Source organism: Onthophagus taurus, chromosome 1, assembly GCF_036711975.1.
Source record: "Onthophagus taurus isolate NC chromosome 1, IU_Otau_3.0, whole genome shotgun sequence".
Taxonomy (NCBI): domain Eukaryota; kingdom Metazoa; phylum Arthropoda; class Insecta; order Coleoptera; family Scarabaeidae; genus Onthophagus; species Onthophagus taurus.
In genome coordinates this window covers 20,359,551-20,385,356 of record NC_091966.1, presented here as the reverse complement: position 1 = coordinate 20,385,356, position 25,806 = coordinate 20,359,551, and the positions used below count along the sequence as shown (strand labels likewise).

The 25,806-nt window shown below is 34.1% G+C and overlaps 2 protein-coding genes across 4 annotated transcripts in view; one reads left to right on the top strand and one right to left on the bottom strand.

Moving 5' to 3' along the window:
- Positions 1 to 5,536, top strand: part of LOC111415318 (methuselah-like 1) — a 93,986-nt gene extending 88,450 nt beyond the window's left edge. For both annotated transcript variants that reach the window (XM_071198367.1, XM_023046936.2), the window contains exons 5-7: positions 2,784 to 2,922; positions 4,218 to 4,389; positions 4,467 to 5,536. In XM_071198367.1, the coding sequence (XP_071054468.1) occupies positions 2,784 to 2,922; positions 4,218 to 4,389; positions 4,467 to 4,643 (488 nt within the window). In that variant the 3' untranslated portion in view covers positions 4,644 to 5,536. The remainder of the gene's footprint in view (positions 1 to 2,783; positions 2,923 to 4,217; positions 4,390 to 4,466) is intronic.
- A 21-nt stretch (positions 5,537 to 5,557) lies between these two features.
- Positions 5,558 to 24,642, bottom strand: LOC111415317 (protein MTO1 homolog, mitochondrial). Of its 2 annotated transcripts, XM_023046934.2 has the most exons (9): positions 24,625 to 24,642; positions 24,367 to 24,566; positions 24,194 to 24,312; positions 23,945 to 24,137; positions 23,601 to 23,890; positions 23,079 to 23,546; positions 16,810 to 17,144; positions 5,754 to 6,030; positions 5,558 to 5,694 (listed from the first exon to the last, which is right to left on the bottom strand). In XM_023046934.2, the coding sequence occupies exons 2-9, from the start codon at positions 24,545 to 24,547 to the stop codon at positions 5,593 to 5,595; spliced, it is 1,965 nt and encodes a 654-aa protein (XP_022902702.2). In that variant the 5' UTR covers positions 24,548 to 24,566; positions 24,625 to 24,642; the 3' UTR covers positions 5,558 to 5,592. The 2 variants fall into 2 exon arrangements, with proteins under 2 accessions (XP_022902702.2, XP_022902703.2); XM_023046935.2 differs by lacking the exon at positions 24,625 to 24,642 and having other exon boundaries at positions 24,371 to 24,451.
- Positions 24,643 to 25,806: the final 1,164 nt, after the last annotated feature.

Below are 25,806 nucleotides of genomic sequence, written 5' to 3'. Positions count from 1 at the left end.
CAACTTCCGCTGATGTAATTAAAAGTTGAAGATTATGTAAAAAGACTAAATCTGGAGCCTCTTTCATTTATTATAAATATTTGATTTTCATAAAATTCATACTAAGAATTCTTATTATTTGTCTTTTCTTTGTATTATCAATAATCAACTGGGCTGCAATTTTACCAAAATTCGTTGAAATGGTAAATAGAAACAACTTGTTTGGGTAAAATAAATAAATCACAATTTTCATTAATAAATATCGTACCCAAATAACTCCGATTACATCAAATTTCTTCATAACTCGGAATTCTTCATATCCCTAAGATATTATTTTCTACATCCGTTTCAATTTTCTTCAATCTTGTACAACTTGAGAACGATCATCAAACAATCTTAGAAAGGCGGGAACATAACGGTGATAGCAATCCCGATAGAGTTCTTTGAATCAATTTCTTGCAGATTGCAACCTAGAATTGTTCAAGATCGTTCCTTTCTCATGTCTCTAGCGAAAATTAGACGAGAACGATGAAACAAAAGGCTATGGCATAACATCGCGTAGTTCCGTGTTCAGGGTCTTCACTAGAAAAAACCAAGATCAAGCTGTGTTCACGCTTAAATACTATATAAACTACATTTTGTAAAATGTATTTTCCAAGAAATCTATTTTCCGTAACCATGATACAACATTTTCCCGCATATTTATTGCCTTCGGTATTGGAGATATTTTTAAATAACTCGCGAGAAAAAACTGCGTTATTACGTCTATAATTACTTGCAATAATTATTTACTGGAAGGTAATTGCGAAATGCATCCTTCAGATTCCAGTCTTTAATTTGATGGTGTCATTTAGTACCAGTGAGTCTCTGTCATTCTCGAAATAATGTAAGGCAGGCAATTAAAAAATCGTTTAATGTCCTTTAAAGAAAATACATAAAGAACTATGTTAAAAAATCGCAATAAAAACTAACCAGTTAGCATTTTTTTGCATTACGTGATGATGCGTCAGAATATGTTTGCTGATGAATCCACTTAAATCACGAGATGATTCAGAAAATATGTAGGCGTCTTCTTTGGCAAATTCAAATAGTTTCTCGAATAACGACATTGTAGGATGATTTTTTTATTTATGAATTTAATTATGAAGTTCAAATTTTAAATAAAATAATTACTTATAAAACAAAATTATGTATCTTTATGCATTTAAGTAGCCCTTCTTAAGTCATTCGACTTAACGTAATCTAAACTAATTCAATTTTAATTAAATCACTTATGTCCAAATTGCCAAACGAGCTAACAAAAGGAAAGACACAGGATGTGTTCACATAAAGTCTCTTTTTAAATGAGGATGACGCGATTACGACAATTGCGAAATACACCACTTGGCGCCGCCCGGGGTTTTAACAACGATACTGAAACAAAGAACAACCTTATCTATATATTTCAAAATTAAAACCGTCCTCAATTTGAACGCATCGCCGTGAGGAATCACGTTCGCTGGACTTTTTTTTTCTTTTCGTCAAGATACATCCGATAAGAACGAAATAGATGTCGATGACTTCTTAATCGCCATGTGTACGGCTTTCCGACGTCGAATTGGTGAGAGATAAGATGGTAAATACACGAGCGACCCTTTTAATTTCAAAGTATCAAAGTCTACCCACATCTCTCGGTTTTATGGGCTGACCGAATGAATCATTTCGACAGGAGGTTTACCTGCTGTGGATACGTTGTTTGCGAAGAGATCCGTTTGTTGTGAAATGGTGACCCAGAAAAAAAGAAATTTAAATTTAAGACACGTGTTACTCATGTTATTAGTTGTATGAGTAAAAAAGATTTAACTTATAATGATAAAGATTAACATAATTAATTTTTTAAAATGTGTATTATATTAAGCAGGATGTAGTTTTAAAAAATTGCGAAACGATGCAAATCTTAAACTGTCGTCATTTAAATTTCACTTCTCAGATGATTCATGTAACATCAGGTGATTAATCTTCTCACTTAATACTGATCTCCGTGGCCATTGCAAAAAGCGCATAAGCATGTCTAATTTCACCTTAATGACCGCTAATGTCCAAAAAAGCAACGATGCATCCCGGTGTATAATAAACGACTGCGGTTGCTCCGGTGTAGTTTCCGTTGCAATTTGCAGCAAGACGTTCAAGATAAAGGAAAATAACGTGCAATTTCAAGGCGTCTTAAACCACTTCTCTGTCTCCATTTTCGCAACAAATATTTTGACAATTTTAATTTGGCGCCACCACGAAGAAGTTTATTATATGAAACGTGATGGCAACACAGACAGTCGCATCATACCGTGCAATAACCTGGTGGAAATCTGGCGTTTGCGAAAGGGATCGAAAAAGCCATTTCAAGTTGATTGGTTCTGGTCGATTTTACAACCACATTTTATTGTTTAATTATATCAATACTTGTTGAAGTGAAGTTATGGTAGATTTATTTCGATTCGAGTTCGTTAAAAAGTTGTTGGCGACATCAAATTTTAAGTCTGTCTTTCCACTTTCGGATAATGTTAATGAATCCGGCTCCTGAAGGTCGAACCTCTTTAATGGCCACCTGCCTTCGGAGATAGTTTCACTATCAAAAAATTCATTTACGACCCCCTCGAGTCCATATCTCTGCAAAGAACATTAATTAACTTTAATTGCTATCAAAAACCGCCATTCTTAATTGCTTTCACAAGGTAACTTTTTACCTGCATATACCACTTTTATGACAACTTTTAACATCTTTTACCATATGTTCCCTCTTAATTAATAAAACTTATTTTATTTTGCAGGAAATATGGAAATTATGTTATACTTTTTTATCCCGGTCGGTATTCTTCTGGCGGTCAATTTAGCTTTGTTCATCGCTACAGCAAGAGAACTAACTTGTGGCCTTTGGAAAAGAGAACTTGTGAAGTCAACTACGGAAAGGTAAGAGTAATTCGAATTATTTCTACTTGTTGTAGTGTTTAACACTTTTTTGAGGCAAAATTCCCGATCGTTTTGATGCTTTTAGTTTCCGCAAAACCACGTACGGGTCGTTGGTTCTTGGTTTCTTGCTTGAAAAGGCAATGCAGATTAATTACTGGTGCGCTCCGCTCCACTAACGATCCAGCAAAGGAATTTATAGGGCCGCATTCAGAACCTTAATGCTTTCAAGAAGAACACCGACGTGTCCCACACTCGTTTCACTTTTACAATCCTTTTTTTAGCTCCTCATTTTTTATATTCAGATCTCGGTACTTAACCATTAAATAACTATTAAGAAAAAATCTCTTTTGTAGCATTTATACTATTCAGTTGAATTGTATACATTTAAATTTTTTTAACAGTTATTAATCGTTTGAAAGGTGTTCAAAAAAAAGTATAAAAAAATGTTACCGTGTGAACCTTCTAAGTTACTCGACCGTGGATAATCGAAAAGATGCGGTTACCTGATGAGGTCGAAAAGATTAATTTAACTCTTAGCGGATACAGAAACAAAGAAAGTCCAAAAAGAAAATTCTGATTTTATAGCGATTTGAATTTTCTTGGTTCTAGAACAAAGAAAAGGTTACACGTTTAAACTTATTATCTTCAAACCCCAAAGATAACGACTATAAATAAGGACGAAAGTATATAATTAAAAAATGTTGGGAGATATTGGAGAGGTAGTGAACCACACGAACCCAACCAGAACTGGTAATTGTATTCCTAATTGGGTTTTTGCGTTTATTTCCCTTTGAAGACGAACCAAAAGCACTACTTTCGAAACTTCAATCTAGCTGGAAGAAAAGTACCGTGTAATTTGAACTCAGGTCGTGGTTAGTCGGTCATTTCCACTTCAAATTGGGGGTCGTGTGATTACCGGGAACAAAATCCCGCTAATAAGCGAAGGTAGAAAACTGTTTTTTTAGGTTTCATCCACTTTTTTTTATATCCTCCATTTTACCTTAAAACTTTTGAATTAAAATGAGCGGGAACGGATAGAAGCACTCGGACGCATCCGTTTTATTAATTATTCCGATTATCTTTCCTTCCTTTTTGCCATTACCCTGGATCCAATTACCCGTCACTAATGGACCCGGTTTAACCACATACGGCGAGACGCGATGCGACGTTTCCATCAAATCGTTATTAGAGTTAATCGAGATTTGCGAATATACATTCATACGTTTTTATACACAATCTTTAACATCCATCTTCATTTAAAACTTTTTTTAAACATTTTCTTTTTAATTTTTTAGAGCTGCACTTGGCCGCGTATGTCTAAAACTCGTCATTGTAATGGGAGTCTTTTGGATAGCAGACATCATTTCTTGGGCTGTTGGAGGTCCTCATGAATATTGGTACTCTACGGATATCTTCAACTGCTTACAGGGAGTTTTTATCTTTATCGTCGTCGGTTGTCAACCACAGGTAATAATTAATTCATTAAAACACTCAAAGAAATTTCCATATTATTTTATTTTTCTTATTGTTCTTCTTTTTTATAGGTATTGGCTGCTGTTAAACGCTACTGGTGTTGGCGTCGAGGCAGCGCTGTTGAGACCGCAGGAACCACCAATCATCATTCTTCTACATCGCAAGGTCAACCTTCAATGGGGGATACTATGTGCAATCATAGCGTGTCGAATACCACGAAATCCATAGCCTTGGAAACAAGCTGTTAAAGACGAAGGAAAAGAGAAAGGAAAATTTATCTTGCCGTCTTTTTTAATTAAATTGGCGAAAATGAAGAATTTATAACAAAAAAATTATGATGGAATTGTGACAATAATTTTCTATTCTTTTGATTTATTTTGATAAAAGAAGATCTATTTTTGATAGTAATTATTTAGAAATGAAAGATGAATTTCTAAGCAGCTAGTCAGCATATATATTAAGAAAAGAGATTTATATAATTGCTGACAAATAAACATATATAAGTATATGTTAGATAATGTACATGTTGTGACGCACACCAAATAGAAAAAAAAGAAATAATGTGTTTGCTTTAAGCCTATAATTGCATTTATTATCATCGACACAGTTTCGTTGTTATTAGTTTTTATCACTAAATTAAGACTGATGCGCATTTTTCTTATTTATAAACATAATACTGCGTAGATAAGTTCCTTTTTTCGTTATTTCTCTTGAATTAATTTTTGTTTATTTTTTTATTTTCTTTATAGTGTTACCACGCCAAACGTTTTCGATGTAACAACAAATTTGATGTTAGTTTTTAGAATTCAATGTTTAATTATGTAAATGTGTTTTTACAGATAGCAGCTATGAAATTGCAAACCTATTTTTTTGGGTTCTGTATATTTGGATATTTTTGTATATTTACGATGTAAATGAAAGAAAAAATTAATTTATTGCAAATTTATAGCTCGTATTAAGTAACGTGAAACATTTATAATAATACTATAACCAGTATTATGTACATTAGAATCGTTAATTTCCCTCCCCTCTCCTAAAACCCCCCTTTGTATGTTGTAAATAGAAGTTATGTTGTGGTTCGTTATTATTATACTATGTATGTTGTACCAGTATTTAATAAAGTCAACTTTTGGCAAAAAAATGTGTTATAAACTATACTTAATTCACTAAAATCAATTATATTTACTAAAATCAGTTTTAAACATTTGCAAGATAATCACAATCTCGGTGTTTTGCAAACCGTAACAATTTTACTATTGAAGCTGGAGTTACTCCAGGTATTCGACTTGCAGCTGCAATCTATAAAATACAATAACAAAGGAAAATAAAGAACAACAAAAGTATTAATTAATAATTACCGTTTGTGGTTGAAAAGTCATTAATTTCTCTCTCTCTTCAAAACTTAAATTAAGAGATTCTGAATTATAATTGATGTCTCTTGGTATTAGATAAGCTTCATCTCGTTTCAATTCGGCCACTTCGTTTATTTGCATTGCAATAGCAGATTCGTAAAGTGCTTCAATTTTTAATCTATTTTTTACTGCTATATCAAAAGTTAAAGGTTTTAATTCAGGTATAACTTGAGCTAAGTCATCGACGGTAATGTTATCGTTCGTTGATAACATTTCAAAAGCCCTATAAATAAAAATAATTAGGTGTAAAATAATGACAAGATGTGATTGAATATCAAAAGTTGCATCATTTTCTCGCGATCAGGTCAGGTTTTTGAAACAACTATTTTTGACTAAAATGGAAGTTACAAAGATATGTTATGGTATTTAGAGAAATCTGCACACGATTTGGCAAATCAATTGTGAAACTATTTTTTCTGGTATGATTTTAAAGAAAAAACCAGAGTGCAATCAAAAAAAGAAAAGTTATGTAAAAAACAAGGCTAATAAACGGTTTTTAAATGTAATAATATTTGGTGCACCACAAATAATAATAGGCAAAATCGTCCATAACTTAATCGATTGCACAGTAAACGATTTGATCGTGTGAAATGAAAAATTAAGTAAATTGTTAGACCAAGATCGAGTTAGCAAATCATGCGATCATAATGTTCAGAAATACAAAACATTTACGTCAGAGCTTGCCATCGAAAAATCTCATATGGAATAGAAAATATAAGACTTACGATTCTGAGAAGATAATATCTGTAAATGATTCTGGAACAACGCAACGTACTGAAAACTCCTCAGATCCAATACATAACGAATGCAGTTTTGTAGTTTTTCTTTTTCCTATTTTTTTTTACGGGTAACGAAATTATTTAAGCGAGGTCTCGAACAAGCTGAATCAAAATCTGCTGTAGAAGGTCGAGTATTATGTCGAAGAAGATCCATCAAAGACAAAGCATCAGAGTTTATAACAATAACCCCTACAACTTCAGAGAAGAAGATACCGACAACTCTTCAAAGGAAAATGAGGAACTCACCAAATTTCCAAAAGTAATGTAGACCGTTCCAATTGCAAGGTAATAATCAACCATCTCTCGTAAAATACACTACGTCCAGTATCAAAAACTTCGAAACATATTTTAAAGAAACTCACATGAGAAACCGATAATGACAAATTAAAGATTGCCGTATCGGGATCTCAAAATATCATTCGATGACCTCGAAACCACACTCTAAGAGTGTGAACCACATCTTCAAATTCTCTAGGGACCTTGCCTGTGTTGGATACGACCAAACAGCAAAAACACCATAATTTTCTTGGAGCAGTAATAAATACCGCCAAGAAGTGCATCCCCAGAGGATATCGAAGAGAATATTGTCCCAGAATGATGTGAAAAAAGCAATAACCTTTATCAAAGCTTTCTGGAGACGGGCAACCAAGAGGTGGGGATACAACCGAAATAAAACGATAACTCAGGAACCTGTTGAATGACACCCTCTCACACCTTAGACTTTGATTTCGATTTCTCAAAATCAAAGTCTAAGAGTTTCATCCACATCTTCTTGAAAAGTACAATCATTTCACCAAATATTTCGGATAAAATGTACGAGGCATGCAAAACATACACAAAAAAACCATTAGGAAGACCTTCAAAGCGACAGAAGGACAGCTGGACCTCAGTATCACAGGAGGAGCAGAACCAGAAATGACGAAGCGCCAAAACAAGTCATAAGGCTTTCAATAAGAAGAAGAAGTGTTCGCATGAAAGTAGAAACTAGATGAGTCATCATCCTGAAAAAAAAACCGACACACAAAAAGATTACAACAATACGCCGATGTTCTTCACCGTTCTTCATTATCAAAAAAATCACCTACAACTACGTAACCTACGTCTCTCCAACGATAAATATGTATTTGGAGCTCAGTCTTGGATTATCTGAGCTATCAGAAAAAAACTGCGATACCGTCGCACCCTAGGAAGAATATCTCCGCACACACAAGACTACTATCGGCGCCAAAATGCTCGATACAAAAAAATGCATTTCCTGTAATCATTGAACCTTTCTACATAACATAATACACGTGTGTCCCCGGATTGTGTCCCCGTAAGGTATAATTTCAATCAATTTCAATCAAAAAACGAAATGTAACCAAGTTTTACGTCGAATATCCTCAAAGTACCAAAGTTAACGCAAGAAGTTTGTTAACCGTAGCAGGTAAAGTGGTCTTCCTGAGCAATGTACAGGTGTCCCAATTTCGATGTCCGCATAGGCTATCTCCGAAACTAAAAGAGATAGATAGAAAGTAGCTTACATGTCATCATCTCGTTTTTCAAGAAAATGCTAATGCCGAAAACTCCGAACAGCTATCGTCTTTTGTTTTCGCCCTATCGGGAAAAACTGAAAATTTTGTGAAAACGACAATCGCGAATATCTCACTTATTGTCAAAGATGGAATATTATAAATAAAACATTATATGGGCAACTTTTTACGAAGAATTCAGTGGCGTAGGTAGAATTTGATTCCCATCTTTTATTTTCGAGATTTTAGACGTAACTTTATTTTTTTAAATAGAAACCATAGTTGGCTATGACCTAAAATAATTTGTTATTTTCTTCTGATAACAAATATATATAGTTTGTGGGGTATATTTCTTATAGTTATTGAATAATTAACAAAAATTCATTTTGTTCTATCTAAAACTAATGTATGTATTTAAAAGTTAATGTTGCTATGGTGATAACCATACATACTATGATGGCAGATAATGTATAAAATATTGCCAAACTTTGTATTTAAAAATTCGATAACAACTCTGGAATTATGTGCTGGTACGAAGCACCAGCATGTTAAGTGTCAAAGTATAACAAAACTGAATAAAACTTTACAATGAATTTCGAAAATTATGAAAAATATAACATGATGGAATGCTATATGTTATCAGATAAGAATGCGACGTTAGCCGCGGAATTATATTTCACAAGGTATCCGGAAAGAAGACAACCGCACGTAAGAACCTTCAGCCGGTTAACAGAAAATTTAATAGATTTTTGGTCCTTGCCCAAACCACGTGCAAAAACATACCAAAATAACCTGCAAGAGGATGAAGTCAATGTATTGGCTTCACTTGCGATAAATCCATCAACATCTTGCAGAGAAATTGAACAAGGCGTCTGACCGAAAAGCCGCTGCTCCCGAATATGAAAGAAAAATAAGTATAAACCATACAAAGCGGGGCTAACTCATTATTTACGTGCCGGAGATGTCAATCTGAGATTAGAATTTTGTAGATGATATTTAGAAAAATTAAATAGTCTGCTGTTTGTTCAAAATGTCATCTGGACCGATGAAGTCCCTGAGCGTTCAAAGAAGATTGGGGTTCAATGTATGGTGTGCCCTTTTAGATAATAGAATTTTGACACATAGTATCTACCATAAAAACTTAAACTCAGGTAGATACCTGAATATATTAAGACAGCACATTGAGCCTTTGGTCGACAATTTGCCATTAAATATGTCTCAAATGATATATTTTCAATATGATGGAGCACCAGCACATAATGCCAGAGTTGTTAGTGAATTTTTAAATACTACTACAAACTTTGGCAATAATTGGAAACAATGTTTTCCATCATGTTATGGTTATCACCATAACAACATTAAATTTTGAATACATACAATAGTTTTAGAAAGAACAAAAAAAATTGATACATTATGTTCCATCATAGTACGTATGGTTATCACCATAGCAACATTAACTTTTAAATACATACATTAGTTTTAGATAGAACAAAATGAACTTTTGTTAATTATTCAATAACTATAAGAAATATACCCCACAAACTATATATATTTATTATCAGAATAAAATAACAAATTATTTTAGGTCATAGCCAACTATGGTTTCCATAGTTATAATCACCATAGCAACATTAACTTTTAAATACATACATTAGTTTTAGATAGAACAAAATTAATTTTTGTTAATTATTCAATAAATATAACAAATATACCAAACAAACTATATATATTTGTCAGAATCAGAAGAAAATGACAAATTATTTTAGGTCATAGCCAACTATGGTTTCCATTTAAAAAAATAAAGTTACGTCTAAAATCTCGAAAATAAAAGATGGGAAAAAAATTCTACCTACGCCACTGAAAGTTGCCCATATAATGTTGTATTTATAATACTCCATCTTTGATAATAAGTGAGATATTCGCGATTGTCGTTTTCGCAAAATTTTCAGTTTTTGCCGATAGGGCAAAAACAAAAGACGATAGCTGTTCGGAGTTTTCGGCATTAGCATTTTCTCGAAAAACGAGATCATGACATGTAACCTACTTTTTGTCTATTTCTTGTAGTTTCGGAGATAGCCTATGAGAACATCAAAACTGGGACACCTGTACAGGGTGTCCCAATTTCGATGTCCGCATAGGCTATCTCCGAAACTAAAAGAGATAGAAAAAAAGTAGCTTACATGTCATGATCTCGTTTTTCGAGAAAATGCTAATGCCGAAAACTCCGCACAGCTATCGTCTTTTGTTTTCGCCCTATCGGCAAAAACTGAAAATTTTGCAAAAACGACAATCGCGAATATCTCACTTATTATCAAAGATGGAGTATTATAAATAAAACATTATATGGGCAACTTTTTACGAAGAATTCAGTGGCGTAGGTAGAATTTTTTTCCCATCTTTTATTTTCGAGATTTTAGACGTAACTTTATTTTTTTAAATGGAAACCATAGTTGGCTATGACTTAAAATAATTTGTTATTTTTTTCTGATAACAAATATATATAGTTTGTGGGGTATATTTCTTATAGTTATTGAATAATTAACAAAAATTCATTTTGTTCTATCTAAAACTAATATATGTATTTAAAAGTTAATGTTGCTATGGTGATAACCATACATACTATGATGGAACATAATGTATCAAATAATTGCCGAAGTTTGTATTTAAAAATTCGATAACAACTCTGGCATTATGTGTTGGTACGATGCACCAGCATGTTAAGTGTCAAAGTATAACAAAACTGAATAAAACTTTACAATGAATTTCGAAAATTATGAAAAATGTAACATGATAGAATGCTATATGTTATCAGATAAGAATGCGACGTTAGCCGCGGAATTATATTTCACAAGGTATCCGGAAAGAAGACAACCGCACATAAGAACCTTCAGCCGGTTAGCAGAAAATTTAATAGATATTTGGTCCTTCCCATATGCCATATGCAAAAACATACCAAAATGACCTGCAAGAGAAATTGCAACAAGACGTCTGACCCAAAAGCCGCTGCTTCCGAATATGAAAGAAAAATAAATATAAACCATACAAAGCGGGGCTAACTCACTATTTACGTGCCGGAGATGTCAATCGAATCATTTTGTAGATGATATTTAGAAAAATTAAATAATCTGCTGCTTGTTCAAAATGTTATCTGGACCGATGAAGTCTCTGAGTGTTCAAAGAAGATTGGGGTTCAATGTATAGTGTGCCCTTTTAGATAATAGAATTTTGGCATATAGTATCTACCATAAAAACTTAAACTCAGGGAAATACCTCAATATATTAAGGCAACACATTGAGCCTTTGGTCGACAATTTGCCACTAAATATGTTTCAAATGATATGTTTTCAATATGACGGAGCACCAGCACATAATGCCAGAGTTGTTAGTGAATTTTTAAATACTACTACAAACTCAAGGACAGTAGAATTTAACAGAACTGCTACATCCATTGTTGTAACAACCTACCCGCAAACTACGTCACACTATTTTCCACGCCTAGCTGTTGTTATGGTCTATGCGACGTATTCCTATTAGTTCCTAATAGACGTATTCCTATTAGTTTTCAAGTTTTATGTTTTTAGACGTTTAATGTCTATCATGTAACCTCTAAAAACACAGACAGTTACCAGGCGTGGCAAGTAGTGTGACGTAGAGTGCGGGCAACCAACCCGTAGTCGACTACAAAATACAATAGATGTAGCAGTCCTGTTAGATTCTACTGTCCTTGCTACAAACTTTGGCAATAATTGGAAACTCATGGTATGGTTATCACCATAACAACATTAAGTTTTAAATACATACAAGTTTTAGAAAGAACAAAAAAAAATGATACATTATATTCCATCATAGTATGTATGGTTATCACCATAGCAACATTAACTTTTAAATACATACATTAGATTTAGATGGAACAAAATGAATTTTTGTTAATTATTCAATAACTATAAGAAATATTCCTCACAAACTATATATATTTGTTATCAGAAGGAAATAACAAATTATTTTAAGTCATAGCCGACTATGGTTTCCATTTAAAAAAATAAAGTTACGTCTAAAATCTCGAAAATAAAAGATGGGAAAAAAATTCTACCTACGCCATTGAATTCTTCGTAAAAAGTTGCCCATATAATGTTTTATTTATAATACTCCATCTTTGATAATAAGTCAGATATTCGCGGTTGTCGTTTTTGCAAAATTTTCAGTTTTTGCCGATAGGGCGAAAACAAAAGCCGATAGCTGTTCGGAGTTTTCGGCATTAGCATTTTCTCGAAAAACGAGATCATGACATGTAAGCTACTTTTTTTCTATCTCTTTTAGTTTCGGAGATGGCCTATGTGGACATCGAAATTGGGACACCCTGTACAACAAAAGTTGAATAAGATAAAAAGTTTGTTATGTTAAATTATAGCGATATGCCGAATTTCATTAATTTAGGATTTAAAAGCAAAATGCAGATTAACGATGAAAAAGATATGGTTACTTTAAGGGAGTTTTTAGGGTAAGCAGCGCTATCTGAAAGATAGATCAAAACTAATACCATATTATTTATCGTCTTAAAAAATGATAATGTACCAATTTTCATGTTCATAATGTAAGAGAAAACGAAATTATTAAAGAAAAACGAAAATAAAATATTAACTTTACGAAGATACAGATGGTGTATCTTCGTTATTATTAACAATTGGACTAACATAAATCGGGTTAAATCGTAATAATTTAATGTAAGGAATTTACTGTTGCTCTGTATGCCACTAGTAACGGGCCATCCTGTACATGGTGCATTCTTCTTTTCATTCTGAAGTGAAATCTTAATGCGAAAATGTTGTATCGCGCTTTGTATGCTTTCAGAAAGCACTTAAAACAAACGTAAATATGTGGAATCATTGTTTTTATGTAGGTACTATCACGTTCAGTAATATTTTCTGAAATTCAATGTACAAATACATTTTTGCGTCATTTCGTCGTAAAACACTAATCAAAATTAAACGACTATTTTGCCAAAGTAATACTTATTGATAAACAACACAAAAAATTGCAACATAATATTTTTAAATTCAAATTTTATTAACATAATAATTCATTGTGAATTATTTATTTAATTTTAAATTACTTCTATTACTCTGAATGACAAAACGAAATTCTACTATGTTGCCAACTGTTTTCCGTGAATGTCGTTAATTAAGAAAAATTAAATACTTTAAAACCTAAATAAAATAATGTGAAAAAAAATCATTACATTACATTACATAGAATACATATCGGGTAGGCGGACCAACCAACCTTTCACCGCGACCCTAAGGATCTATTGTACCCCGATAGATATCGTTATCAAATTTCACCGTGCAGTCCATGCTCTTAACGAACATTAATACCTTGCTCGGCGAAAGGTCATTCAGATCTTTTGAGGAGATAAACTGCGACCCAAAAATCGAGAATCTGATACGGTTAACGGCAGGGCAGTGGCATAAAACATGCTCAACCGTCTCTGCTTCCTCCGCACATAGTCGGCATTCAACATCGTCGGCTAAACCCAACAAGTTGAGGTGTGCTTTTAATCGGCAGTGCCCAGTAAAAACACCCATTAGAACTTTTATGCTACTACGGGCAAGTCCTAAAATATTCCCGGGTTTGACAGTGGCGATGTTAATAAACACCTTAGCATGTCTTATTCCAGGAGAACTGATCCACAGTAGGCGAAGTCTCTCTTCAGCCCACAGTCCAATCCTATATTTGGCCATCGCAAATGATACACCAACTGCTGGTTCCGGTCCCACAAACGCTTCAGCGCTGCCATCTCGTGCTAGCTTATCTGCCGCTTCATTACCAGCAACCCCAGAGTGACCCGGGACCCAGATCAGAGAGACTCTGTTATCACAACTCAGTGTGTTTAATGTTCTCTTACAATCATTAACCAGAGCCGACACCGTTTTCACGGCTTGCAGCGCCTGGAGAGCGGCTTGACTGTCTTCAAGAAGGATTTTAGCACCCATGTCAATAGCAAATACTTCCGGCTGGAGTACAGTACAGTACGTACCCAGGCTGTAGGCTTGCTTAATTCGAGGTGTCTGGCAGTATACTCCTGCTCCTACCCCTTCAGGCGTTTTTGATCCATCTGTGTACAAGCAAATGTCTGCCCGTACCAGAGAATTTTCATTTTCGATCCAGGACTGCAGCTCAGGCAGTACAATCTGGTATCGAGCGTTAATCACTGATAGTGATACCGCCAAATCTGACGGCATTGATAGCACAGTATCAGTGCTTATAATGTCTTCCGCAGCCCATTGGTAGGACATGTCGGAACAGTTTTGAGCATATTGCTTAAATCTGTAAATGGTTGTTGTAGCCACTTTCTCTATATGCAAATGCAGAGGAGATAGGCCAAGCAGAACCTCCATTGCTAGAGTTGGCGTTGTGCCTATCGCACCAGAGATTACCAATCCAGCTACTCGTTGAATTCGTGAAAGTTTACTGATAACTGAAGTCTGTCGGACTTTCCTATACCAGGCTGCTGCTCCGTATGTGATCATAGGTCTAACCACAGTCACATAGAGCCAGTACAGTCTTTCAGGGGTAAAACCCCAATTTTTTCCACAAAGACTGCGACAAGTCCACAAGTATAGTCTAGCTTTGTGCAAAACTCCCTGCAAATGTCCATTCCATGACAGGGTTTTGTCTAGGATTACTCCTAGATATTTGACTTCCTTTGAGAAGGGAATTTCTTCACCTTGGATAGTTGGGCGGATTAGTCCATCCAACTTTCGCTTCCTGGTAAAGGGCACAACAATTGTCTTTTGCGGGTTTATTGAGAGGTTCTCTCCCTTACACCAAGCGCAAATGGTGTCTAGGGTCACCTGGAGGACTTTAGATATCCTCGGCAAACAGGTTCCTTTGACCATAACGACAATGTCATCAGCATAAGCTTGTATTTCCACACCAACGGCTTCGACTATCGCAATCAGATCGTCAACTATCACCGTATCACCGTGAAGTGAAGTAGAAACTATTTTACTATCTAGCATATTGCGGACCCAACCCGCTATAGTTGCTTCCACTCCCCTGTCAAGAGCAGCTCTTTCAAGAGATTGTGGTATTGCGTTGTTGAACGCTCCCTCTATATCCAGAAACGCACAAACCAAGATTTCTTTATCCTGCAGCGTCCTGGATGCTCTACCAACTAAGTTGTGTAGAGCCAATTCTGCTGATTTTCCCGCTTGATAAGCATACTGGTGGCGACTCAATGGACCAGATATCAATGGTACCGTACGGATATACCGTTCCAGAACTTTTTCAAGGGTTTTCAGCAGAAATGACGTTAGGCTGATGGGTCGAAAGGCATTAGAAGTAGGGACCGAACGGCCCGCTTTGGGTATGTAAGATACCCGTACCTTAGTCCATTCTGCCGGCACATATTTCCAGGCGACACTCGCTCTGAAAATTTTTACCAAAATTGGCAACAACAAAGACCTCCCCTGCTGTAACAAAGCAGGAAAGATATTGTCTTCTCCAGGCGATTTGAACGGCTTAAACGTTTGAATTGCCTGGTCCACGGATGTGTAAGTGACGACTTTTCTAGCCACACTCCAATCCGTATTTGAGGGGCGCTTTGCCTTGCAGGAATAGCCCGCTGTGGCATTATCGGCCCTCATGCGAGAATCTTGTGAATTCTTGCACTGCTGGGTGTGTCTTTCACTCCCTCACAGAACCTCCTCCAAGACTCTCTTTTTGCCTTACGTATGTTTTTGGTGTAATTCGTTAGAGCCTGTTTATATTTCTCCCATTCCCCTAATGTCTTGGCCCGGTTGAAAAGCTTTCGGACCTCTTGTCTTTCGGAGCTAAGAGATTCGTTCCACCAGGGTGTGCCCCGATTACTACTTTTCACCTTCAGTGGACTGCTACTGTGATATACAGAGCGAATTGCCACAGAGATCTGCTCCGTGGCTATTTCAACCTGATCACAGTTCCTAACGGTACCGATAACACTAGTTAGGTTATCTGCAAGGCAACTCTTAAACAGATCCCAATTAGTGCTACGGGGATTACGGTACGTACAGTCCGATTTCATCCCTAGATCAATTTTGATTGATCAAAAAAAATCATACTAAAGTTATTTTTATTCTAAATTGCAGCCGTTTCCATCAACAGATTTTCAATATTAATCATTAATGTGGACTAATTGTCCGATCTTTGAGAACCTTGTGAATATGTAAGCATGGTACATCATTTTTGCATTAAGATTTTCGCTTCAGAATCAAACGAAGAATACCTATCGCCACGTATAGCTTTTCTGCCAATTTATGCACACCTGTATAGTTTAGAAGGGTGATGCTACTACAAAAGATACTTTATCTCATCACTCAGCCAAGGCGCAGGCAAGTGTCCCTTTGTGTCAAATAACCAAAACGTTTTCCTTAATATATTCGACCTTGGCGTCAATGTCAATTATAAAGTGAACGCCAGATAATCAGTGCACCAAACACAAGTGAAATGGGCCTAAGATTAGGATAGTAAAGTAAGTATGATATCCAGGCAAGACATAATAATCAACAGCTGATAAAGCATTTTAAATATCAAATGAGTAAGCTACAATCTTGTAAGTACCATAACAATAACAAAATTTTGACCTGATAAGCTTGATTGAACTATTATTACTCTGATGAACAAATTGTTTCGATTAATAAAAAATTAATGTTATCATCAACTTGTTTAACATACGTTTTTTGTAAATTATTTCTTGTAGGTGTTAATTTTAACAATTCCTTCCATTTACTAGCAGTTTTACTAAAACTTTTTAACAATTCGGTTCCTTCAATAAGTTTTTCTTCAATTTCCATGGTTCTTTGATATCTATTCTCAGAAACACACCCTAATTTATAACCCTTTTCAGTTAATCTTATATCAGCGTTATCTGGCCTTAACATTAACCGAAATTCTGCCCGACAAGTATACATTCTGTATGGTTCTAAAGTTCCTTGTGTTGTTAAATCATCGATTAAAACACCGATGTAACCATCACTTCTGTCAATTACTAAAGGTGGTTTACCCAAAACCTATCATAAGCAGAGAATTAAAAAAAATTAAATATAGCAAACTGACCGGCAAAAAAACCGGCCACTATAAATTAGCAACAACTTCAAAGCTGACTTTCTCGCGAACCGCGCAATTGATTTTGATGATTTTTTTTTTTTGATGAAAAGGTTGATTCTTCTGTAATAATCCTGCGATAGAAATTTTCATTCAGATTTTAATTTGAGCATATACGAGGTGAGAAAAATGAGAAAAACGTTTTTCTCGAAATTTGTAACACCCTGTGGGGTGTAGCTGCTACAGCAGAGGGTATTACCTGGAATCAAACAGTACCCCAATCTTTTCTGAGCATTTTCTTTTTTTATTCACTCTATTATCTCTATTACTAAAGAAGATGCAGTATTTTAAAGCGGTCGCATGTGAAAACAAGATGAGTGACTATAGTCATTGACGACAGTTTTATTGTTCTAAGCAATCGTACAACGACAGCTGTAGAAGCTCGGCGTCATCTTCAAATGGTGCATGTTGATGATGTCAGTGAGAGAACCATTCGCTGAAAACTTGCTAGAAGTGCTCTGGCTGCAAGAAGGCTGCCAAAGGACCGAGGCTGCTAAGATATGGACGAACGCGTCTTCAATCTGCGCGCTTACATGTGAATATTGAGATCGCAATGGAGGAAAGTCCTTTTTACGATTGAGTAGTGGTTTTGTCTACTATCACCAGATGGTCGGGAGCGAATATGAAGAAGTTGAAATAAAAGATTTGTGAACTTTACAATTATGAAACGCGAACGTTTCGTAGGTGGTTCTGTGATGGTGTGGCCGAGAATTTCCAAAGAAGGCTATATGTTAATCTTCACTCCATCCGTTCAATACCCACCTCATCAAGATATTCGCTAACCACACATGCTACGAGCGGTCGCGCATTATTATGCATTAGCTTAAATCCGTCACCAATAAAATGGGAATAGGCAAGACAGCTTCTTGCAGAATATCTTGTATATAACGGTGGGCATTTAGCGTGCCATTTTCAACAAAGATGAGCGCTGTATGCGCTTCCGTCGAAATACCCGCCCATACCATGACCGAACCTCCATGGGAAGGTACTCTTTCCGAAATTGTGCAGGTCGCAAACCTTTCATTACGACGTCTCCACACTCATTCTCGACCATCAGGTGACTGGAGACAAAATCGGGACTCGTCAGTAAAGAGCACCTTACCCCATTGTTCCATTTCCCAATTCATATGTACAAGGTGGGCAAATTTGGGTGTTATTGTTGAATATTTGTTAAGTATTATTACAATACGTTATCCTATAGATGTCGCTACTTGTTCGTCCGAAAGCTACAGAATTAAATATTTCTTTATGTTGGTAGCACGAAGGGAACGCTTTACGCTTGTTCTTTGTTCTGTTAAAAAAATAGTTCGGAATAGTTTGTAGTTCAGTAGTATTTTTTCAATATATTTTCTATCAACGGCTCGGCTCGTTGTTTTAATAAAAACATTACCGCAACGCAACAGTTATTATAGGCTATCTCAGATACGAAAAAAGTAGGTGCCATGTCCCCGTCTCTTTTTCGAGACTAATTCAATCCCGCAAACATCAAACTTCTATCTTCTTTTGTTTTTAAGTTATAGCCAAAAAGTCAAATTTTCGAGATTTCAAAAAATGCTCATATTTCGTTTATTTTTCAAATTATAGGAATGGGGTTGATACGTTCTTAAGACACTTTTTAAGTGGAATATACTGCCGTTGAAAAGTTTTAAATATACTTGATGATTTTTGAGATACAACACAAAGTTGTGTTTTTTTAACTACAAACTACTATACTTGATTATGATGTTAAAGAAAAGAGCATATTTTTAGCTTTCCAATGATGTATCGCATGTATGGTGTATTTGCAGAAAATAAGCGTTAATTTTCAATTCGAAAATAGTAAGCGCTAATGTTCAAAATTTTGATTATAGTAGGCGGGTCCGGACAGTAAATACTACCTAATTTCTCAGCATCTTATCCCTGACTTTGTTCACCAATAAAAAATGATTAGCAAGTAAAGTTTGTTTATTAAAAATACAAGAAATGTATTAATTAATGAATAATTAAATATGGACAACTTCAGGAACTAAACAGTCATATATACTGTCATCTTCTTCTATTCAACTTACTGGTTGTAAGATTAGAACATTTTCCCAGTTTTCCCTAAACATAAGATGTAGAAGTTTTTTGATATCAGCAATCTTTTCTTTTGAAATTGGGTGAGATAGAGGAAAATTAGGGATCATAAACTGGGAGCGGACTTTCCATTGAAACACCGTTTGAATGGGGATACGAAGACTTATGTATCATCTTCAAAGCGGACTCCAATATATTCTATATTTAATTTTATCGTATTATTTAAAGATAATGCGGAACTTCTTAAACGGGAAACTCGTTTCGCAAAATTTATGAATGAAATGACAAGTAAACTCACGTTGCTGTAGTAACTAAGTAGTACACTCAGTTCCAAAAAAAGTGACGCACTTGATTTTTGACCTAATTTTAATATCTTATATTTTTTAAACCAGTGGGCCGATTTTTATTATTTTTTTATTTTTTGGTAGCCAATTCCTTTGTCTTAAAAAAAAATTAAAAAGGTGGAAATTTTTTCAATGACTCCTGGATGGTAGTGGAAAAACTGGAACCATGTTGTTTTCCTAATTTTTGACTCACCCTGTGTATTAATCAAGTAATGGTACACGGTATTAAGCAGTTATCCCAGTTTATAATTTAGTATTTAATAAAACTTTTTTAAAAATTCGTATCAGTTTATTTCACTAGAAAACTGTTTTTCCATAAATTCAGAAAGTTGGTAATATGCAAGGTTTCAACAAAAAAGCTTCAATTCGGACAACTTTATAGATAAATTAATGAATAAAAAAACAAAATGCTCATAAAAGAAACGTCTTTCATATACCGGGTGTCCCTCAAAAGTGGCTCACCCCCATATTTTTCTTTATTATTGGTGATATAAGAAAACCATTTGGAATGCATAGTTAGGTCGCTAAAACGGATTATTACGACATGAAATCATTCTTTTTGTACTCCCGATTACACCGGATGTGAGTACTAATTTCGTTTTTTTTTTTAAATCTATAATTTTTTTTTCTTCAGTTGGGTAGACAGTATAATTTCACATAACTTTTACTTGAAAAAATTTTCACGATCGCTTATAATTTTTGAAAAAAAAATTATTTTCGTTATTTTTTAACGTTTTAGTACCTTCGGGAAATGTATTACAACTTTTGACGCATAGTAGCTAGGTTAAGAGTACAAGCTACGTTATGTCCCTCTTGATTTGCTATTCCTCGAGCAGTGATCACTGCTATGCTTTAGTTAGTGGTTCTTTTTTAATAATGGTGTAAATTAACAGTTGTATTAAATTAGTTTTAAAAGAAAAACGCTATCCAACAATTAAATTTAATTTAATTGTAAGTTCGAAAAAACTAATTTTCAAAATGCTCCCGCCTCGATTTTGACATAATTGTATCTTGCGTATTGTCGATCTAACGACTCGACGTTATTCCTGCGGAGATATTTAGGTAATACAATTTCTAACTCGATTTATTTTCCAATACCTCACGAGACCTTACTGCTGTATTATACAGCTCATTTTTGATTTTGCCCCATAAAAAGAATCTAAAGGTGTGAGGTCAGGTGATCTGAGAGGTTTTAACCAAAATAAAGTAAACAATCCAAATTATAATGTACAATGGACATTGTAAGTTACTATCAGCTACAGAACATTTAGTGTAAAAGAACAAAAAATAAAGAAAAAAATAAAAAATAATTGAATTAAACTTAATTGTTTGATTGCGTTTTTCTTTTAAAACTAATTTAATACAACTGTTAATTTACACCATTATTAAAAAAGAACCACTGACTAAAGCATAGCAGTGATTACTGCTCGAGAAATAGCAAATCTAGAGGGACATAACGTAGTTTATACTATTAACCTAGCTACTATGCGTCAAAAGTTGTAATACATTTTCCGAAGGTACTAATTGTAAAACGTTATAAAATAACGAAAATAATTTTTTTTTCAAAAATTATAAGTGATCGTGAAAATTTTTTCAAGTAAAAGTTATGTGAAATTATACTATCAACCCAACTGAAGAAAAAAAAATTATAGATTTAAAAAAATAGCGAAATTAGAACTCACATCCGGTATAACCGGAAGTACAAAAAGAATGATTTCATGTCATAATAATCCGTTTTAGCGACCTAACTATGCATTCCAAATGGTTTTCTTATATCACCAATAATAAAGAAAAATATGGGGGTGAGCCACTTTTGAGGGACACCCGGTAGGGTGTAAGCACTTTCTATACCATTACTTGATTAATACACAGGGTGAGTCAGAAATTAGGAAAAAAACATGGTTCCAGTTTTTCCGCTACCATCCAGGAGTCATTGAAAAAATCTCCGCCTTTTTAATTTTTTTTTGAAAGACAAAGGAATTGGCTACCAAGAAATAAAAAAATAATAAAAATCGGCCCACTGGTTTAAAAAATATAAGATATTGAAATTAGGTCAAAAATCAAGTGCGTCACTTTTTTTGGAACTGACTGTATTTAGCGTTTTCCTCACCTACTATAATTAAAAATTTGAATTTTAATCTTTAATATTTTAAAAATTGAAAAATAACACTTATTTTCCGCAGAAACATCATGCGTGCGATACATCATTGGAACGCTAAAAATATGCTCTTTTCAGTAACATCATAATAAAGTATAGTGTGTATTTAAAAAAATACAACTTTATGTTATATCTCAAAAATTATCAGCTATGTTAAAAATTTTTCAACGGCAGTATATTTTACTCAAAAAAGTATCTTAAGAATGTATTAACCCCATTTCTCTAATTTCAAAAATAAACGAAATATGAGCATTTTTTGAAATCACTAAAATTTGACTTTTTGGCTATAACTTAAAAACAAAAGAAGATAGAGATTTGGTCTTTACGGGATTGGATTAGTCTCGGGAAAAGAGACCGGGACATGGCACTTACTTTTTTTGTATCTCTTACAGTTTCTGAGATTGCCTATAATAACACCCAAATTTGCCCACCATGGACGAGTCCAAATTGAAGACTCTGGTCTCTGGAGCAGCTACTGTCTTGTGGCAGGTCTTCTTGCAGTCAGATCACTTTCAGCAAGTCTTCGACGAATGGTTCTTTCACTTACGTCAACCCCACGCACCATTTAAAGACGATGCGGAGTTTCTACAGCTGTCGTTCTACGATTCCTCAGAGAGTTTAGAACAATAAATCGGTCATCAACTGCTGTTGTCACTGTTCTTCTACCGGAACCTTGCCGCCTAGTAAAATTTCCTGTTTCCACATATCGGTTCCAGGCATCCTGAACTGTTGTTTGGGGTATACTCAACGTATGGGCAAGATACCCCTGACTTTTGCCATCCTCAATTAAAGTAACAATACGCGCAACATCACTTACTAGCAATGGCAGCTTTAACAACTGTAAATTTACTATTCGAAACAACTGACATACCCTATCTAGCGCGCCACCTTAGATTTCTTATGCTTATTTGTCTTGTTTTCACAGGCGTTCGTTTTAAAACATTCAGCATCTTCGTTAGTAACAGAGATAATAGAATGAATAAAAAAACAAAATGTTCAGAAAAGATTGGGCTACCGTTTGATTCCAATTAACACCCTCTGCTGTAGCATCTGCATCCCACAGAGTATTACAAATATCGAGAAAAATAGTTTTTCTCATTCTTGCACCCCATATATGCTCAAATTAATATCCAAATAAAAATTTCTCTCGAAGGATTATTATACAGAAGAATCAACCTTTCGATCAAAAAAGGAATCATTAAAATCGAATTTAATTTAAATTTTAGTGGCCGGTTTTTTTACCGGTCAGTGTATATTTCAACAAATTTTTTTCTTTGACTTACTTTAGCTGCTGCATTAATTCCAGCATAAATGCCTTGAGCAGCTGCTTCTTCATACCCTGTTGTACCATTAATTTGTCCTGCCAAAAACAACCCATTAACTTTCCTCAATTCTAAACTAGTCCAAAGTTCTCGTGGATCAACAAATTCATACTCAACGCCATATCCACATCTAAGAATTTCAACTTGTTCCAAACCAACAATCGTACGAACAAGTTGGAGTTGCAATTCGGCCGGTAAAGTACAAGATATTCCGTTTGGGTAAATAACTTCACTATTAAGACCTTCAGGTTCAAGCCAAACTTGATGTCTTCTACCGCCAAATTTCAACACTTTTGATTCAATACTAGGACAATATCTTGGGCCTGTTACTTCTTCTCTAACATGATTGTTCACATGAAGGTTGTTTCTTACAATTGGTTCAAGATCAGGGGTTGTATGTGTTAAATAACATGGCAATTGATCTTTGGACTAAAAAATAATATTGAATTATCATTTTAATTTTTGTAGTTAGAATAAAATTACGTCAATCCAAACTTTATCATTCATAAATGAAAAAGGAACTGGTGGATCATCACCTAGTTGTTTTTCACAAACGTTAAAATTGATTGTTGATGCTTTTAGCCTTGGTGGGGTTCCTGTTTTCAATCTACCCATTCTGAGGCCCAAATTGCTTAAAGTGTTTGCTAAACCAATGGCTGGTTCATCACCTATTCTTCCAGCAGGTCTTATATCTAAACCAATATTTATTTGACCTTTTAAAAAAGTACCTGTTGTCATTATAACTGCTTTTGAGTTAATTTTTGTACCATCTTCTATAAGAAAAAAATGGAATTAATTTAATTTCAAATAAAATAATTATTATTTACTTAAAATAATTCCTTTACAATCAACTAATGAATCACTATTATTTTCAATAATTAAATCCTCAACGGATGTTTCTATCACATCTAAATTAGAAGTTTTATGAAACAACTCTTCTTGTATATGTTTTTTATATAAATCTCGGTCAATTTGAGCCCTTAGTCCCCAAACAGCAGGACCTTTTCTTCTATTTAAAACCTACTAATTCATATTTACATCGAAATTTATTATTTATTTCAAAACCTATTTATTACCTTATATTGAATACCTGATTGATCACATATTTTACTACAAATTCCATCCAAAGCATCAACTTCACGCATTAAATGCCCTTTTCCAATACCACCGAAAGAAGGATTACAAGACATCTCCCCTAAAAATTATTTAATGACCATTTAAGTAATTACAAGTATTTTGATACAATTACCTACGGTGTTCTTTTTATGGGTAACCAATAATGTTTTAGCCCCCATTCTTGCAGCGGCTGAACATGCTTCGGATCCTGCATGACCTCCACCGATAACCACAACATCATAATATTGAGTGTTATTTGAAAATGTTCGATTAAATTTATTATAAAAATTAATTATACGTTTGGTTTTATGCATTTTATGATCATAAAAGAATCTAATAAAAATTAAGGAATTGAGGTTAAATTAAAGTTATCGAAAATTTCAAACATAACCTATATTTCCAACGTCCGTTGAGTAATGGTAAACACACTGTATAAGGTTGTCCAACTCCATATCCTCCATATGAACGCTGTTGTTATGAACGTATCCCCCCGCAAAAGCCTTGCTGTGACGTCATTGGAAGAATTGACATTTCTATGTTTTTATTTATACAGTGTATTTCACTTAAGAAGCAATATACAAAAATATAAAAAAAAAATTAAATTAAAATTAAAAAAATATTAAAATATAAAGCGAAATAATCGGTTATAATTTTATTATTGTTAGGTTATCCAACTTGACTCGGTTACCATGGTGAATAAGATCCAAATATTGCAGGTGCTTGTCAAAATTGAAATTGAATTTAAGTTCTTTTAAGGAAAAAATCTTATTTAATTGTTTTAAAAGGCTATATTTAACTCAAAATTGGTTTATCTAGGGTATTATAAACAAGGTGAGTGGATTAAATCAAAAAAAGATATTTTTAATTTATTTCTCTTAATTAGAATCGACTTAAATTAACTACAATTAACGAATTTGTTATGAATGCGAAATAATCGTAACGAATTGCTTTAAAATTAATAAAAATTAGGTTAGAATTGATAAAAAAATCGGAATAAAATTTTATTATTTTACGGTTGTCCAATTTAACTCGGTTACCATGGTGATTAAGATTCAAATATTGCAGTTACTTGTTAAAATTGACGTTGAATTTAAGTTTTTTTAATGAAAAACACAATTAATTGGATTTAAAGGTTGTATTTAATTCAAATGGATGAAATTATAAGCAAGGTAAGTGGATTAAATAAAAAAAAAATATTTTTAGATCAATTAAAATGTACAAGAATTTAGGGTTAAATAACAATTAAAACTAGACCTAGAACTAGAAAGTTTTAGGTTTAGCCGGGCCTGTTAGACAAGAACTTAGAAAAGTCTAAAGACGCACGGCTAAACCCGAATATTTCTAGTTCTAGGTCTAGTGTTAGTTCTAGTTTTACACTAGCACTATCACTAGAACTAACACTTAGTTAGTTCTAGTGATTCTAGTTAGACCTAGAACTAAAAACAGTCGAGTTTAGTAGTGAAAAAAATTTTAAGTTGTCAATGTCAACTTTAATTTTATTATATTCGTAATCTTCATAAAATAACCTTTAAAGTGAGTCCAAACTTGACGCATTAATCTCAAAAAACCAAAA

Coding starts and splice junctions, on each gene's coding strand:
- LOC111415317 (XM_023046934.2), bottom strand. CDS start 24,547: ATGCATAAAACCAAACGTATAATTAATTTTTATAATAAATTTAATCGA. Junction 23,891..23,944: donor TTGTAAAGGAATTATTTTAA/GTAAATAATAAT, acceptor TTTTTCTTATAG/AAGATGGTACAAAAATTAAC. Junction 23,547..23,600: donor ATGATAAAGTTTGGATTGAC/GTAATTTTATTC, acceptor ATTATTTTTTAG/TCCAAAGATCAATTGCCATG.